General features: G+C 37.9%; 1 protein-coding gene across 1 annotated transcript in view; it reads left to right on the forward strand.

Moving 5' to 3' along the window:
- Positions 1 to 1,079: 1,079 nt before the first annotated feature.
- ABI3BP (ABI family member 3 binding protein) overlaps positions 1,080 to 16,169 on the forward strand; it is a 138,300-nt gene continuing 123,210 nt past the window's right edge. The window contains exon 1 of the mRNA XM_058044929.1: positions 1,080 to 1,241. Within this exon, the coding sequence (XP_057900912.1) occupies positions 1,166 to 1,241 (76 nt within the window). The 5' untranslated portion in view covers positions 1,080 to 1,165. The remainder of the gene's footprint in view (positions 1,242 to 16,169) is intronic.

Consider the following 16,169-nt stretch of genomic DNA (forward strand, 5'->3'; position numbering starts at 1 on the left):
GTCAAGCAGGGAGTGGGAGCAGACTAAGCCTACTGCAGAACTTCACATATTGTAAGCAAGAGATATATTTAAGTTTGGTTGTTGATAATTCTTTTGGTTAGATTTTTTTGTGTTATTTTTTTCCCGTTGGGGACAGCTTTGGGTTTTCTTTGTTTGTCGGGTTGTTCCTTGATTGGTTTTGGGGTTTTTATTTTGAGGCAGAGAGAGCTATCACTACTTAGTTGAATAGATTTAATCTCTTTGGAAACTTTTCCAGATACTGAGACTAAATTCTTCCTTTTCTTCTGCTTTACCCTTTCCTTCACACCTTCTCACTTGTGAGTGGGACCAAATGCTGTGCTTACTTGGCTCATTGTAAACCTGGAATACAACAGCTTTTAATGGAAAAATGGAATAACTTTTCTATCTAAAGTTATGAAACTGGTGAGAAGATCACCCTGGAATGAGAAGTGTTGCTTTATTCCTTTCAATGTGCGTTGTACCCATTAACTCACCAGACACTTATGAAAGGGAAAATTATAAAGTATTTTTAAATTGCCAGCACTAGATACAAGTGAAAAAATGACATTTAGATTTTTCAAGTCCAGTTCTTTTGCTGAATAAATATTTACAATGCCTGTTTATAATGTCATGTCAAATTAAACTAGTATTTATTTTGCCTGGATGAAAGCCACAAGTAGCCTGAATTAACCTTAAGAAAAATGTTGAGATTGCAAAAATACTGAGGTCAATATAGCAAACAGTTCTCTGAGTACTGCAAATGCTGTTTTTGCAGTTTAAGTCCAGCTCTCTTGGATAAAACACTGAAAATGTCTCTCAGATCAGTTTTCCATTAACAGAAAGTTTGATATTCATGACTTTATTTTCATGAAATATAAGTAATAAAATGGTAATGGTGTTACACTTAGTGATGGAAAAGATCTTGTAAGAAACTCCAGAAAATTATCGCAGGGGGAGGCTGATAATATTTTTTTAATGCTAATTCTGGTTTTGCAGTGGGAGTGAATGATGTCATCCTGTCTCCTCCCACTGTGTAAACTCAGCTCGTGTCAAAGTGTTGCTGCCTCTTGTCACAGAGAGAACGGTTCCCTTAAATGCAGCTGCAGTCCTTCTGTGTGGTACCTGTCAGAGCCATTCCCAGTGCGAGGTTGGGTTTGTGACCATCATGTCAAGATTTGTCTGTCTGCTTTTCTGTGGATATGTTGCACTAAACCTGGGAAATACTCAGAAATTGCCAAGAGGCAAGTAGCTATGAACGACTTTCTGGGGGTTTGTTTGTTTTTCTGTTGTGGGACTTGGGGGGAGTTTTTAAAGTCTGTGTTTTGTTATGCAAATTTGCTTTCAACGTGTTAGAAATGATTAAAGGTAATAGACAAGATGAAAGGAGGTCAGGGAAAAGGGCAAATCCCGGTATGACAGCAACCTTAAAGCTCTTGTATAAAATAAGCTCAAAAGTTTTCATGGTATCTTGTGACTGTAATGAGAATTATCATGACAAAGTTACTGTATTTAATGATTTTATAGTGATTTGGACAGCAGTGTGCAGGTCTGTGGTTTAATATCTTAAAGACAATGTGACTTGGAGGCACCCTGTGCTGCTGGTAGAAGATTTCAGTTCCGTCTTTGAAAGAACTTGTATACTCTCCCTTTATCTCTATCCTAACAATTCAGTAGGAATTGACTAGTGTCGGGCAGGTGGCATGCATTTTGAGGGAGAGAAATATGACTGATTAAAATTTATACAAGTAGAAAAAACCCTCCAAACTTGTGTGAATATTTGTTTAACCATTCCTTTCTCCCAGAGTCTGGAAGTACAGTAGATTTGCAAAGCTGGCAGTGATCTCTTCTTCTCCATGGTTATATGACACATGTAACATTGGCATTTTAATAGTATTTTATTGCTTACTGCATGAAGAGCAGTAAGAGCATAAAATTAAAAGAATATTCCTCTATCTGGATGGTAAAACACTTTGTAGTGCCTTGGCATTAAGGCAGCAATTTCACAACTGTTTCTGTGCTGCACGTATTGCTCTCACTTTGTGGCAGTGCTTGCCTGAGTCCACTGTGCTTTGTAATGCATTTCACATCTGCATTCTCCTGCAGCCACCGACTGCAGAAGAACCTGTGATTCAGTTATGAGAGTGTTTATTGACAAATAAGCACTTTGAGGGCTTTCTAGGAGATTCTCTTTCATAGAAGGGAAATCTAAAGGTATTTTGGGGAGTTGAGGTGATTTTTGATCCCCACCCCTCTTTAAGATACTTTCTTTTTCCAGAATTTCATTATTTTTCTTTCTTTCCTATGATGATGTTCTTTTGAAATTATCTTCCTTTTAACCTTGTGTTCTAGAGCCAGTGTGGAGATTTTTTTGCATACTGGTAATAGTAGAACAGTGTGTAGTCTGCAAGTAATAGATATGCAGTTCAAGTCAAGCTAAGTCTAAGAATTTAGTTTTGTCAAAAAAGGACTTAAGAGAGGATTATGTTGACCAGACAGGAATCTTGTATGTGTTGCCTAGACTGAGGAAAGGAACTTTTCCAGTGCTTGTCTTTTTAAATGATTTCACTGGACTTTCTGCTCACTACTGTAGAATAGTGGCTCTAAGTTTATGCTAACTGTGAAATTCAGACAAAGCTTCTAATCCACTGCAAGATTAACTCTGGCATGCATTTTTTCTGTCCTAAAATAACATTGCAGAAGTGAAGTTCTGTTTGCCAAGTGCATAAAACTGCAGGTGGAAACTTCATTTCTTTTCAGTGAAATAAGTTTTTAAGATCCTCCCATTGCAGTCTAATTCTTTTGTTTGTAGCTGCCTCTCCAGTTACTATTTTCAAATAATGCATTGAAAACGCAAGTGTATTAGTACTTAGCTGCTATCCAGAAATGTTGACAGGATTGTCTTCTACAGCACTGTCTTGTTTGATAGGGATTACAGACTTTTTTTTGTAAGCAAAGAGAATGTGTGGATCTTAAAGTGTTTTAAAAATGAAAATATGTACTAGTAATATTCTGTTTTAAGAGGGCTTCTCTGCCTTGCTCTCCAAGCTTAAGTTCCAGTGAACTCGTGTGCTCTTTAAGTCCCAAAGCATGTAACTGAGGTTTCAGAGTCACTCTGGGGAGCAATGGAATCAAGTTCATAACTTGAAGGAGAGCAATCTGGCAAATTCACTTTCTGGTGGGGCAGGTACTTGTGGGAACAGGTTATCAGAGTAAATCTTGCCCTTCTTACCAGCACTTTGCAATTCTAGTGCTCAAATCTTCTCTCCCAGAGGTGAAACACATTGACCCCATGTCTCATGGGATTTCCTTGCACTGGTACAAGGTGGAAGGAACATCTTGCCTCCTGCAGCTGCAAAGGAACAGAGCCAGCACAGTGACTTCCAGAGCTGTTTGAGAGACATGTGCAAATGTGCTGGTCAGAGGGCTGGAACACAAATTGCTCCCTTTTCCCACGTATTTTTGTACTTTCACCTCCATACGTGTGTGTTTTACTAGGATAAAAAAGGAAATATTATTGCTGCTCTCAAAAGTGTTTTTTTAATAATGAATTCTTTCATTGTTTTGACACGAAAGATTAAGGTATTGTTGGAGGAATAATAATGATAAGTGAAGACAATATAATTGGGGAAGGAAGGCTGATGGGTAGTGTGTTCAAGTAAGAAGGCAGTGGTTTTTTTGCACTTATGTTTGTGTTTCATTTGAGGGATCAACCGCTAAGAAAATTCTGCAGTGCCTTTGGATGCTGAGTGAGGGATCACAGAACATCAGAGTGAGAGATGGTGGTACCATTACAGATGACATTTCATCCAGTATTTCAGCAGCTGTCTGTTTAACTTTGTCTAGCCTCTAAAGTTTTCTTCTAATTAGAATTTTTCTACTTATTTTTCTCATTATGCCATTATGCCAGTGCCACCCAACGTACATGATTCTAAAGTTCAACACTGCTGTGCTTTATTGATGGATGGGAACATGCTCTAATTTTTATGGTTCTGCATAACAGAAAAGTTCCATTCTTAAAGAGCTCAGTGTTGTCTCTCTAGACAGGAATTAAGTACAGACAAAAAGACTTCTCTTTAGAGAATGAGTTGGTAAGCAGATCATCCCAGATCTGAGACAGAGATGAGAAAACAAAGCCACAGAATCCAGAACAAACAAGTTACAGGACGTAATCCCCAAGATTGTACTGCCCTATAAACCGTGTTTCATTGTCATCTTTCCAGTTGGAGCTGATACAATTGTTGAAGGAACAACTGAAGAATAAGTTTTTAGTGTTTGGTAAAACAGGATTTCATGGTTTTGGTTTTGTCACTTGACTTTCCAGTTACAGCACAGAGGCACATGGAAATGTGGTTTTTCACTAGAATCTTTGTTTGTGATAGCTTTGTCTATCTTCAGGTTCTGTTTTACTTTGTTAGAGCTGAAAAGAATTTGGGGTTGATCCCTTCTTATAAAATTTCAGTTTTAGGAAGTTATTTACGAAAAGAGTCTCAATGTTTTTTCTGGTTTTTTTTCAGGGGATTTTTTAACATATTTCTGACCACTGTGGTTTTCCTACTATTTGAATTAGTCATCAGGTACAGTGGAATTCAGGTCCATCCTGGTTCTACTTTCCAGGACTCAGACCTATCCTACTCTGCTGTCCAGGAAGGGCTCAGGAAACCCTAATTTGGCTTTCTCCTGGTTGCTGTCTTCTTAGGGAAAGAGAATGTGGACTTGGCATGTCTTAGGGGACCATGTGAAAAAGCCTGATTTACAAACTCGTGTAGGGAAACCCAGATCCAAAACTTCCTTGTATCTACAGTTGTCAGCAGTGGGGTTAAGTGGGAAAAATAATTGTTTTGCACTGAGGATTTGTTTCTTTGTTTGGAAGTCCTGAATATGTTTGGTCTGATATTGTAGATAGCTACTAGCTCATATTTGTACTTAAGGTAATTATAACTGACATCCCTTTTAGAGTGAATGCTGTATTTACAGTAGACTCCCAAACTTTTTTTTGACATTTGAGAAAAGGAGGAGACTAATTTTATTCCTAGCTAAGTTTGCTGGCTGTGCTATGTTACGTAATGCATCTTACTAAGCTGAGCATGTGTTTTCATTTACTAGTGTCAAACAGTTAAAACAATGTGGAGTTATTGCAATGTATCACACTTATTATATTGCAACAGCCAAACTTTTAACTTTTGTGCTGCCCTCTCCCTTCCTGCCTTTGGTAGCAGTAGGGTGGCAGGGCAAAAACTGTAAGACAGGGAAAAGTCTCCTGGAAGTTGTGGGTTTTGAGCATGCAAGGAAGCTGGCATATCAAAATATCACAAAAGGATTAAAATGACGTGTGGTTTATAGGTTACTGTCCCCATGGTTTATAAAACATCTTTCTGGGAACTATTTTTCAAAATGCACAATGCATTAACCTTTAAAAAAACGTTCTTGAGAAGAAGAGCCAGTTTGAACCAAATTATTTAACTTCATGTTTTGTTGTGTCTGGAAAAAGAAGTGTCTGCAAAATTAATTTGGGTTTTTTGTGAAATATTTTTCTTATGTTTAATGACACATAAGTGACAAGTCCAACAGGAAATTTAAAAGGTATCCTTTATCTGGTGTCATAGAGTGACAAGGGTTTTCAGTCACTAGGTATGTCATGGCAAATTTGGCTGATTCTTGCTGAGAGTGAAAACGGCCCATAAGAATGTAACAATTATAGCAATTCATTTAATCAAAGTTATCTTATCACGCAGACAGTTGTGTCCTAGGCTTGCACATAAACATATCAAAACCCAGTACTGAGTGTCAGGCTTCTGAGTTCAAAGATAATCTGTAGTACCAGAATTCCATTTTTGTATTGGCACATGCAGTGGTGCAACATTGTGATGATACATATGGGTGGATTCTGCCAGAATTAAATTCCACTGCATGTGAATGCCTCCAAAATGATCTCACTGCTGGGTAATCTATATAACCTTCCACCTCTTCATTTTAATTTTCGTGTTCCCAAGTATCTCTTTTCAAACCTTATTTTTCAGCTCTCCTTCATATAATCTTTGGCTTTGCTGTTCCAGAAGGACAAGCTACATAATTCACTTGTGGGGAGAGCTTTAGGCTAAATCCTGCTGCTGCTGTGGGGCCAGACCTACTGTTTATGGATGGTACAGTCTGTGTATCTGTTGACTGATAATACAGTGAATGGACAATGGGTTTGAGCCTTCTTGGACCTTTTGGGCTCACCAGGTGTGCACTGCATGTGGAAACAAAAACCTCTGCCTGCTCCAGGGGGAAAAGATGGCTAGCAGTGACCTGCCATAGTCAGAACTGTTCATGCAGCTCCTAGAGGATTTATTTTCCTTGGGGGAATTCAAGTGCAGACTTGAAATTGTTTGTGAGCAAGACAGATTTGTTGCTGTGGAACATTCTTGATTGCTGCCTTTTACAGAAGACAGTTGGAGTCCTCCTCACTGGCATGGTGGATAATGGTGAGAACAGAAGCAGGTATTTGTGCTCTGGACAGCCTGCAGCCTAAAATAGGTGCCATTAGCATAACAGCCCAGTCTGCAATGTCTTCCCAAGTAAAAAAGGGCAGCTGGAAACAGGCCAAATCCTATTCAGACTTGCTTGGCAGGCCTTAGTTCAAATGGTCTTAGTTAAAATTGCTTTTTCTACAGGATAACAGGATGTAATGCTAGTTTGCATTGTGAGATACATGTTTGCCTTATTGGGCTGTGAGAGTGGTGCTTGTGAAGATGACTACTGGCAGCATCATGAATGAAACCAGTGCGTGGGCAGGGCCTGGGCCAACTTTTCCTGTACTGCCATCCCTCAAAACAAAACAATGATGTGCCATTTTACTCTGGCTACATCAACTCTAAACCTCCTCATTTGAGCAAACTAGAGTGTGTCATATCAAGGGGAAGAAAAACAGGTCAAGTTTTGAACCCATAAATGAATTTCTACTGTTCATGAAGTCGTGATTGTAGTTATGGTCACCAGAACCGAATGCTTTTGCACTCACTGCTTCACCAAAGTGATGTGATCAGAGTGTGCAGGTATCCAGGCAAGGTTGTGGAAGGATGGTTGCATTAAGAATATCAACACAGTCTTCACCCATTCAGTGCTGCTGAATAAAATGCTGGTGAAGAGTTGAGGCTCTAGCTATGAAGATTCTAGACCTAAGGGCAGGGAGTAGGGAATGCTCTTCTATGAGAGGAAAACTACTTTCTTCCCAGTCTGGAGAGGAGTTTTACTGCACTTCTTCAGAGGTTGGTAGACAAAATATAACCTGTGTTCTCTAAAATGCTTTGGAGTTGTTGCTGAGGTCCATCACTTTGCAAGAATTTAGTATTATTTACAGCATCTTCTGGAAGAAAAATAAATGAGGCAAGTGAATCCATAAATTATTTGTAGACTAATTGTAGCCATGGCTCTTATATTAATACTGTTTACCTTGAACAAACATGTCATTAGAGCTCCATGTGAATAAATCCACTTTGATAAAACCCAACTTATGACATGCATAAACCTCTGCGTGTGATTTGATTTTTATTTATTTTGTGTGTGTATGGGGTATGCTAACACTAGGGTGTCACTGCATGTACTTAAAAAGAAATTGTAATTCTATACTCTTTCTCAAGCTGAAGAGTTGATGGCAAAATAGAATCTCAAAGTATGAGGGAATTATTTTTTAGGGCTATTCCAGAATTTAATATGGTTCTAAGGTTTTGCATTATTCTTAAAAATCTGCTCAGGAATAGCATGATTAAATAGAGTGGGAAAAGATTCTTTCCAATCACCTGCAGTTGTGGCATTAGTTTATGAATCTATAAATGGCCACAGAATGCTTGATATGAGTTTACATAATTAATACTTTGGGAACCTGGCCAATTTTAAAGGACTGAGAGCGTATGTGGGATAACATTATTTTTAAACTCACATTTGGAAAAGACTTTTCTTCTTTTGTCAGCTGCTTGCAATATCTGCCTTATATTAATTATTCACTTTCATTTTTCTTTCTGGGATGGAAATGTCTGGAGTAATTTTAGAACACATAAAATTGTGGTTGGTTCAAAAATACACATATGTGTACTTGAAATGTCCCAGAAGATAGTTTTCTGACTCCGAAGTTAAAACATTTTCTGGCAATTTAGATTACCTCATTAGCACAGTTCAAGCCTATACATGAACAAGAAAAATGCACACTGAGAAAATGACAAGACTTTCAGACTTTATCGCTTGTCACTGTTCTTTTGAAAGCTCAGTGTCAGTACAACATGAACAAACACACTGAAAACAAAGGCAGGGGTGCAATAGTCTGAAAGTTGATAAGAAATTGAGCTTTGGGATAGAAATAATAGAAATAAAACTGCTGTGTGACCTGAACGTTTTGGCAGAGTTCCATTCTGTGGCTCATACAAACCCTGAAGTAGTTGGATTAAATGGCAGGGCAGAGTTTTTATTTATAGCACAGTGTGCAGCTTGCTTCACAGTCAGGGAAGTGGCTGCAGTCAGGCTTAAGAGCCATTAATTCCCTTGGTTTGATGGAGAGCTGACTCAGGTAAAAGTGGTGAGGTTTCGTATTCATCTGGAATCAACAGGTCTCCTTCTTCTGTCATAAAGCTAATTAAGAGACATTTACTGTGTGAACATGTCTGTGAAATTGCTCCACAGTGACAGCTCATCATTTGCTACCATACAGATGAGCACTAGCTTTTAGCTATGATCTGACAAGCACCAATAGTGCATCTCTTCAGCAATCCTTCCTTCTCTTGGTTGAGTTACAAGGAGCACAAGAACTGGCAATTCTAATAGAAATGTCTTCTTCCTTGTGTTGGTTATGTAACTCAGTTGCTGTTATGGAGTAGGAGGTAATTTATGTCCTTTGTGAATCAAGCCTGTATAAACATAAGATTTTTTTTCCCCAGAAGATTAAAATGCTAATTATGCAATTAATTTTAGCTGAAGAACTTCTTTTGAATTGTTGGCAGATTTGGGGATTTTTACTCCTAACAGAAAATCTGTACTCACCTTGCACACAAGTAACCAAGTCATGAGTGTGATTTCACACAGACTCTCTGGTACGCTAAGGCATACACGTGCACACACAAATGCAGTGTGAGATCTTGCTCATTTGATTTTGGTAAATGCATTACATAAAAAATTGCCTTTTTAAATGTTTCACACTTTGATCAATCCCCTGTACTCTCACAATTTTGGTAACCTGATCAAATGGCAGTTGATAAAAGCATTAGTATGTTGTTAATGTACAGCCATGAATTCTTAGAAAGCAGCTTCTCAGTAATGTAGCAGATGTTTGTGTTCCCTTTCCACTCAGAAATACTTACAGCAATTAGCAAGGGAGATCATATGCTATTATTATACTTATTTGAAAGCAATGTGAGGTTGCTCATAGTATTAAGGATAAGAAAAGTTGCATATAGGGAATAGATAATCTCATTTATGCCCTGTTGAAACTTTGGGCACTGTGAATAATTTTTTCTGTGACGTGGCCCTTCTAAATTTTTTTCAATAATTTGTTTTTGCAGTATTAAAACACTTGTCAAAAAAACTGGCACAGGGAATACATCTCATGTGAAGATTCTGAAGTTGTGAAGCATTATTTATGTGCTTAATACACTCTTAAGTGAGAGAGCATTCCTTGGGAATTAATGTAATCTACTGCACACTGGGTTACAAGATCAGTAATGAGAGAGACATAGCTTCCTACATACCATAAATTCTCCATGAGGATTTGGATAAATGCCTGAGAGAAGTACAAGTAAAAGTGCAAAGTCAGGCCTACAAGGATTGCTTAGCTGATGGTGTGCATAGATGTACATGCCCCTATCCCACCCCAAAGTTTTCAAAAGCCTGCCTTTTGTGTAGCTGATAGTATTCTTCATTGGCATTTTTCTTTCAATGAAACACCAGCTGGAGAATTTCTTTTAAAAAATAATATAGACACAGGAAGATAGGTTGGGAAGAGAGATTACTTCCTGCAGCTTTCTTTGATCTCTGTAGAAAAAAGGCAATATGGTGAAAATAGAGCAGGTGATGTAACAGATAAAGAATTTGGAAATATAGTCAGAGAGCATGAACTTTATGCCATGTCCTGGGTAGGAAGGGAAATATGTGGGAGAAAAGATGAAACACCTTCATTAAAAAAAAAAAAAAATTGTCTTATCTTAGTACTCCATTAATCATAGACATAGCTTTTATTTTACGTCTGGTACATTTACTAGGATTGGTGTCCATTATTGTCTGTTTGATTTAGTGGATAGCAGATTTAGTGGAACAATTTACTTCATATTTTAGTTTTCTTAAGATGAGTTAACAATGCCTCTGCTTCACAGTGTGTTCATAAAGTTGAAAAAGAATTTCTGTCAAATTTAGGAATTCTAAACATATGACGTATTTATTAGTACTTTTTAAATTAAAGATGTAATTCGTTGCTTCTTTTCTCCAGATGTGTTTGAACTGTAGGATCTTTCCTTTGATCTCTGCAAACTCAAAATGTGGAAGAATATAGAAGAAGATTAAAAGGATCACCTCTGATTTTTCCTAATCTGTTGGGGTTTTTGTTGGGTTTATTTTAAAGTAGTAGTAAAAAGCCAGGTCATCAGTCCTGAGATCTGTCTCATCTAATGGTGCAAGATGAGATACATTTTCCAGCTGGGAAAACTATGTGCAGTTGGAATCAATCCTTATAGGACTGGCTGCATCCAGCAAGTGTCACAGACATGTGTGAGAACGTTCAGTTTGGAGACCAGGAACATGAGTGAAACCACTTTATTTTGACTACTCTTTTGGAAACATAGAGCAATTTTTTAAATTTACATTTTGTTTGTTTGTTTGTGTCTACAGCTTTCTAAACCAAAGGAAAGTAACTGACTAAAAGCTTTTTTGACTCCATTGACTAGCCCGAATCACAGTTGTCCAAGCTCAACAGAATTTAATATTTCAGTACTGCTTTTGTTACTGACAGAGTTTTCTTACTCTTTATGAATTTAGCATTTGATATACAACACTGCCCAGGAATTCTTATGTGTGCTTCAGATCTTTAATTGCTTTATCATCTGTCTGCTTCTTAAAAGTGGGGAATTTATTCCAAAGTTAACACAGAATATTGCAAACACCTTTACCAAGTGCCATTCGGAGCTGTTAATCCTTGCTCTATTTGAAGTCCTGGGTGTTGGGTGTTATTTGGAGCAGAGATCACAGGTATTTTGGGTGATCATGTGTGGGTTGCAATGCTGGAAGTGGAAAACAATTGTGACTTCAGAAAAAGGATAATCCCATTCCATTTCCATATTTTTGCATATTATTTTAAAGATTCTTGCTTCAATTATACCCAGCATAGTGGGGGGACTTATAAACAGAATATCACCTATTTCTGAATGGGCATCAGCATCTAATTTTCCCTCAATTCCTAAGCAGGTCATTATGGACAACTCATCTGCTTCTGTTCTTTTCCACAACCCAAGTTCTTTCCCCAGTGTACACAAAGCACAAAACATTCTCCCTCACTGAAGTGAGAATAGGAATTACACTGGATGTTGCTCAAGAACCAGAAAGAGCTTCTTAAGCAATATCAAAGAGGTATCAAAAGGGACTTTGGACTTTTAAGCACTGACTGCAATTCTTTGAGCCCAGTTTTCCATCTCCCCTGTAATGTAGGCATCCAGTCTGCATTTGGCCAGTCTGACAGGAAGGATACCTGTGGAAATTGTGCCAAAGTTGAAGTAAATGATGTTCACCCCTTTCCCATTGTATGCAAAGCCAGGAATAACATTACAGAAGGCAGCAAGCTTTGCCAGACAGCCTGGCCTTGGTAAATTTGCTCTGGCTGTTCCAAATCACCTTCTTGTTTATCATGTGCATAGGTGGGACTGTTCCTCGTGACTGGGCCTAGGGACAACAGCTTGCAGTTTCCTGGATGCTCTTTCTTGCCTTTACTCAATCGATTGCACAGAGATATTTCTCTCTTCTCCATAATAAATAAATCTTACTTCTCCCTGGCAATTCTCTTATGCCTATCTATCTAGTGAAGAGACCATGCCTTATTGGATTTTCATTTTCTATGTCTTAGAGACAGGAAGTAGGATACTGGGATTCGTGCAGGGCACTGAGGAGGGCAGCCCTCCTTGAAGCTTTATGGTATATACTTAGATGTGCAGAGCAAAAGCAGTAACTATTGGAAAAATAGCATTTTTTGCAAGGAAACTTAGGGCTGAAATGGACTTCCTGAACTTATTTTGACCACTTTGTTCTTATTCTCAAGACCATTTGTTCCAGAGTGTATCTCCCTGTATCAGTTTTCCAGGTATATTCCTTGCTGCAGTTTGTCTCTTCTCTTCACAAATATGGAGCAGAAGTAATTTATGCTGCTTTTCCTCAGGGCTTTGTTTGTTTGCCGTGTATATTTGGATACTGTTTTCATATCTGTCCATGTACTTTTCCTCCAGGCTCAATGACTCCTATTTTCTCAGGCTTCTTTCCTGGGTAATATACTCTGTACCTCTAGTCATTGAATTTGATTTTTTTCCTGAATTTATCAAGATGATCTGTTTTTCATTGCTTATCTAGTGGATGACAAACTATGTATTTATCCATGACTGATAAGAGACCTTTTTAGAAGTAAGAACTAACATAAAAGGACTGGGATCCATTTCTTCAGATTTAAAATAGAGAAGGCAACAATTTTGAAACATACCTAGACATGTTGGGGATTCTGAGACTCATGGATTAATTTACAACTGAAGGGTTGGAAGTACGTCTTGGTTTCAAATTTATTCTGTCGCTACAGCTTGTAAATCCTCCTAGTTGTCTAAATACTACTATCTTTAAGCAGGTTTGTCCCTAAAAAATAACCATGTGCTTAATCAGAGAAGGAGGTAAAACAAAGTTAGCTTTAAAATCATCTAACCCAATGTTACCTAATACTCAGCTAAAGACTTGCTCCTTCATTTGCTTGAATTCTGGCAAATAAGGTAATACTTATCACAGAAGAGGATTTCAGTGTACAACTACCTATTTTGTTCTATTAATGCAGATAAACCTACACATTTCAATTTATTACTGCTTGAAGTTTTTTAACTGTTGATTTGGAGCTGCCTTATTGTAACACAGTAGAATTTATACTTTCTTGCTGTTGGTTATTTTGATATTCTTCTTTTGAATGATTCCTCCCAAAGTGTTTCAAAAGATCCCCAGATGAATAGTCACAGAGTGGAAAAAAAATTAAGTATTATGATGTAATAAATGGTGATGACATGTAAGGAATAGACTCCAAATTGGCTGTTGGAAATGAGTCCCTCACTACAACCTGGGTACACAGTAACTCATAAAGTAGATTATCTGTGCACTCAGTGATAAACACTACATCCTCGATTGTCAGGTGTAGTGTCCTCACCCTTCTCACAGAACCAAAGATGGCTGCAGTTCCAGACTGTTTTTATTATGCCTTCAATTTTCGACTCTTTACAAATCTTTGTAAATTGGAGGTGCTGAAGGAAGTGGAGGTGCCAAACAGTGCCTGGCACTGAGCAGGTAATGGCAGTGATAATGCACTGCCTGACCATGAGCACAGTCATGGGAGACTTCCTGCATTCAGGTCTGTGGTCTTTAATACCAATTGCTTCAATACATTTGAAGTTTATGGCCAGAGCCAGTCCAACAGCATCAGAATTCTTCACATGCTCAAGTTCTTAGTATTTTGTTGAACTTTTCCTATTGAGGAGAGGCTGTTAAAGAAAGTCCCTGATTTTATTCAACTGATCAACTCTAAAGTACGACCACCTTGTATGAGGCCAGGTCCAAAGACCACATTTCTCTTTTGGTGTTTCCATCGGCTTTTTAAAGGCTTAAAAAAGGGATTTAGACCTAGAAAATTTGAGAGACTCTCCATGCTCTGCACAGTCTTCTGCTTGCCTTTACTGAATAAATTTCAGCAGAATCTGTCAGGTTCTTTGGCCAGGACACAGTTTTCTCCATAGCCCAGCCTGGGTGGAGTTGCCTTGGACTTGTTTCCTTGGACAGGAGAAGGAGCCAGGATTGGAAAGACAGCTCTTCTGGGCAAGATGCAGTCGCTGTCTCATCAGCTCTGTCCAGGTGAAATTACATCCTGAAAAATACATACCAGGCCAGTCTGGAAAAAGCAACAACAAATAATGAGCTTTGAGAGAAAAGCCAGGGGAACAAGGCCCTGGATAACCTAAAGACATCAGATCAAAATTAAGATTTATCCTAATACAAATAAGTGATCCATAATCTAAATTGAAATAAGAATTTCAAGTTTCTTTATTAAGCAAGTAGTTTTTGTCTTGTCCTTTTAAATTTGTGCGCTGTTTATTTTTTAGAAGTTATCTATCAAAAATTATTCAGCTTGAAGGTGTTTCAAAGGGCATTATGCATTGAAAATAATGAATAGGCTTGATTTTGTCCCTATCTTTCAAAAATGTTGAAATGTTCAATGTTGAATTTTATAAATTTTTACCATCAAACACCAAACTAAGTTTACTAACTGGATGCATAAAGGAGCTGAATTTTCTGAGGTTCAAAATAAAAATGAAACAGAATCCCACAAGAGGAGCCAGGGTCAGGTTCTTTTAAATCATACCAAAGAAGTTTTCAGAGGTCTAACTCCTCTTCCCTTTTCTAGAGATGCAGGCTTGGTTATTTTCAAACAACAGTTTTCTTCCTTGTGTTCAGTTTTGTTTTGTATTTTAATAAGTGATGGAAAATGACCTGCAGAATGGAAGGTGGAATTGGGGGTTGGACCACTGAAATGGGATCCCAATCCAGACTGTTTTCAGCTTTTCATCCTGAAAATAAGGACAATTACTTTACTAAGTCAACTAAGAAGTAATTTTAAACCAGCATGTTTAAGGAGCCTTGTGAAGGAGATAAAGATGGAAGTGGAACTTCAGTGAAGTTCTTGAATGACCTGAAAACTGGTGAAACAGATGGCAACATTTGAGCAACGAATTTCCTATGTACAATTGTTTCTGTACCTGGAATAAAAGCTGGAATTGCTAATACATCTTTACCTCTGCATTGACCTAACTGGTCCTAAAATACTAATGAATACAGCTTATTCACGCAGTTCTGAACTGTAATAACCACTGGAGAAGGAGTGGCAAAATAAGTTTTAAAACCTTGTAATTTTGTAATATAAATGCTCTAACAATTCTCCTTCAGAAGTATATGTTTAGTTTATAACATTAAAGAGCAGCATATTTTTGATTAGCATTAATAAATCTAAATATGCATAGCAACTGGAGGGAAAGGTGTGAGTAACCTTGAAATAGAGCTGTGAGAAAGGATGCAGGAAGGAATGGGGCTATGAGGACCCTGGGCCCTCACAGGGCATCTCTTCCTTTTTGGGTCACTACCTTCAGGTGAACGCCAATATTGAGGAGTTTCCCTACTGCATATTTCAGCTACTCCTGAAATTCCTATTCATTTATTAGTGAATTTCTTCAGTATGAAATTTGTTTAGTAGTGAATTTCTCCATAATTTAAATTACTAAAATGCCCCCAGATATGAAAGAAATATGGAAGGAATTACAGTTTATGCTATTTTATTTGCCGTGTGCATTCTGTTAAGAATGTTGATACATCTAAGAAAAGTTGCCCTCTTTGAAATGAAAGTAGTTCACTTCAGGTGGAAGTTGAGAGCTCAAGGGTTAGGTTTTTGTAGATAGACATGTTTGTTTTTGTTTTATACTGCTGCATGTTGACAGCTGATTCTTCTGAAGAAATGTTAGACTTGTGTAGGCATAATAATACTTTGAAAAAAATGATTGGGGAACTTCATTTGCAAATGACAAAACTACATGCAAGGCTGTTAGCTCACCCTCCCCTAAAAAGGTATTCTTGGTTGCCCTCTTCATATGGTACCTACTTTAATCATTCAGAGTATTTGTGAATGTGAATTTCATGCTAGGAACCTTGGTGTTTGATGTAATCTCTTATGAGAAAGGATCCTCAGCTATCTTATTGGAGAGTACAAAGATTTTCTGCAGAAGTGCAGAGTAATTTGGCAGGAGGCGCTGGGCACAAACTGGAATACGCAAAATTCCAGTTAGATATTAGGACTTTTCTTTTAAACAGAAGTATGCTAAGCACTGAAACAGATTACCCCAGAGATGTTAAGGAATCTGTGTCCTCAGAGGTGTTCAAGACTC

The sequence above is a fragment of the Melospiza georgiana genome, chromosome 2, assembly GCF_028018845.1.
Source record: "Melospiza georgiana isolate bMelGeo1 chromosome 2, bMelGeo1.pri, whole genome shotgun sequence".
Lineage (NCBI taxonomy): Eukaryota > Metazoa > Chordata > Aves > Passeriformes > Passerellidae > Melospiza > Melospiza georgiana.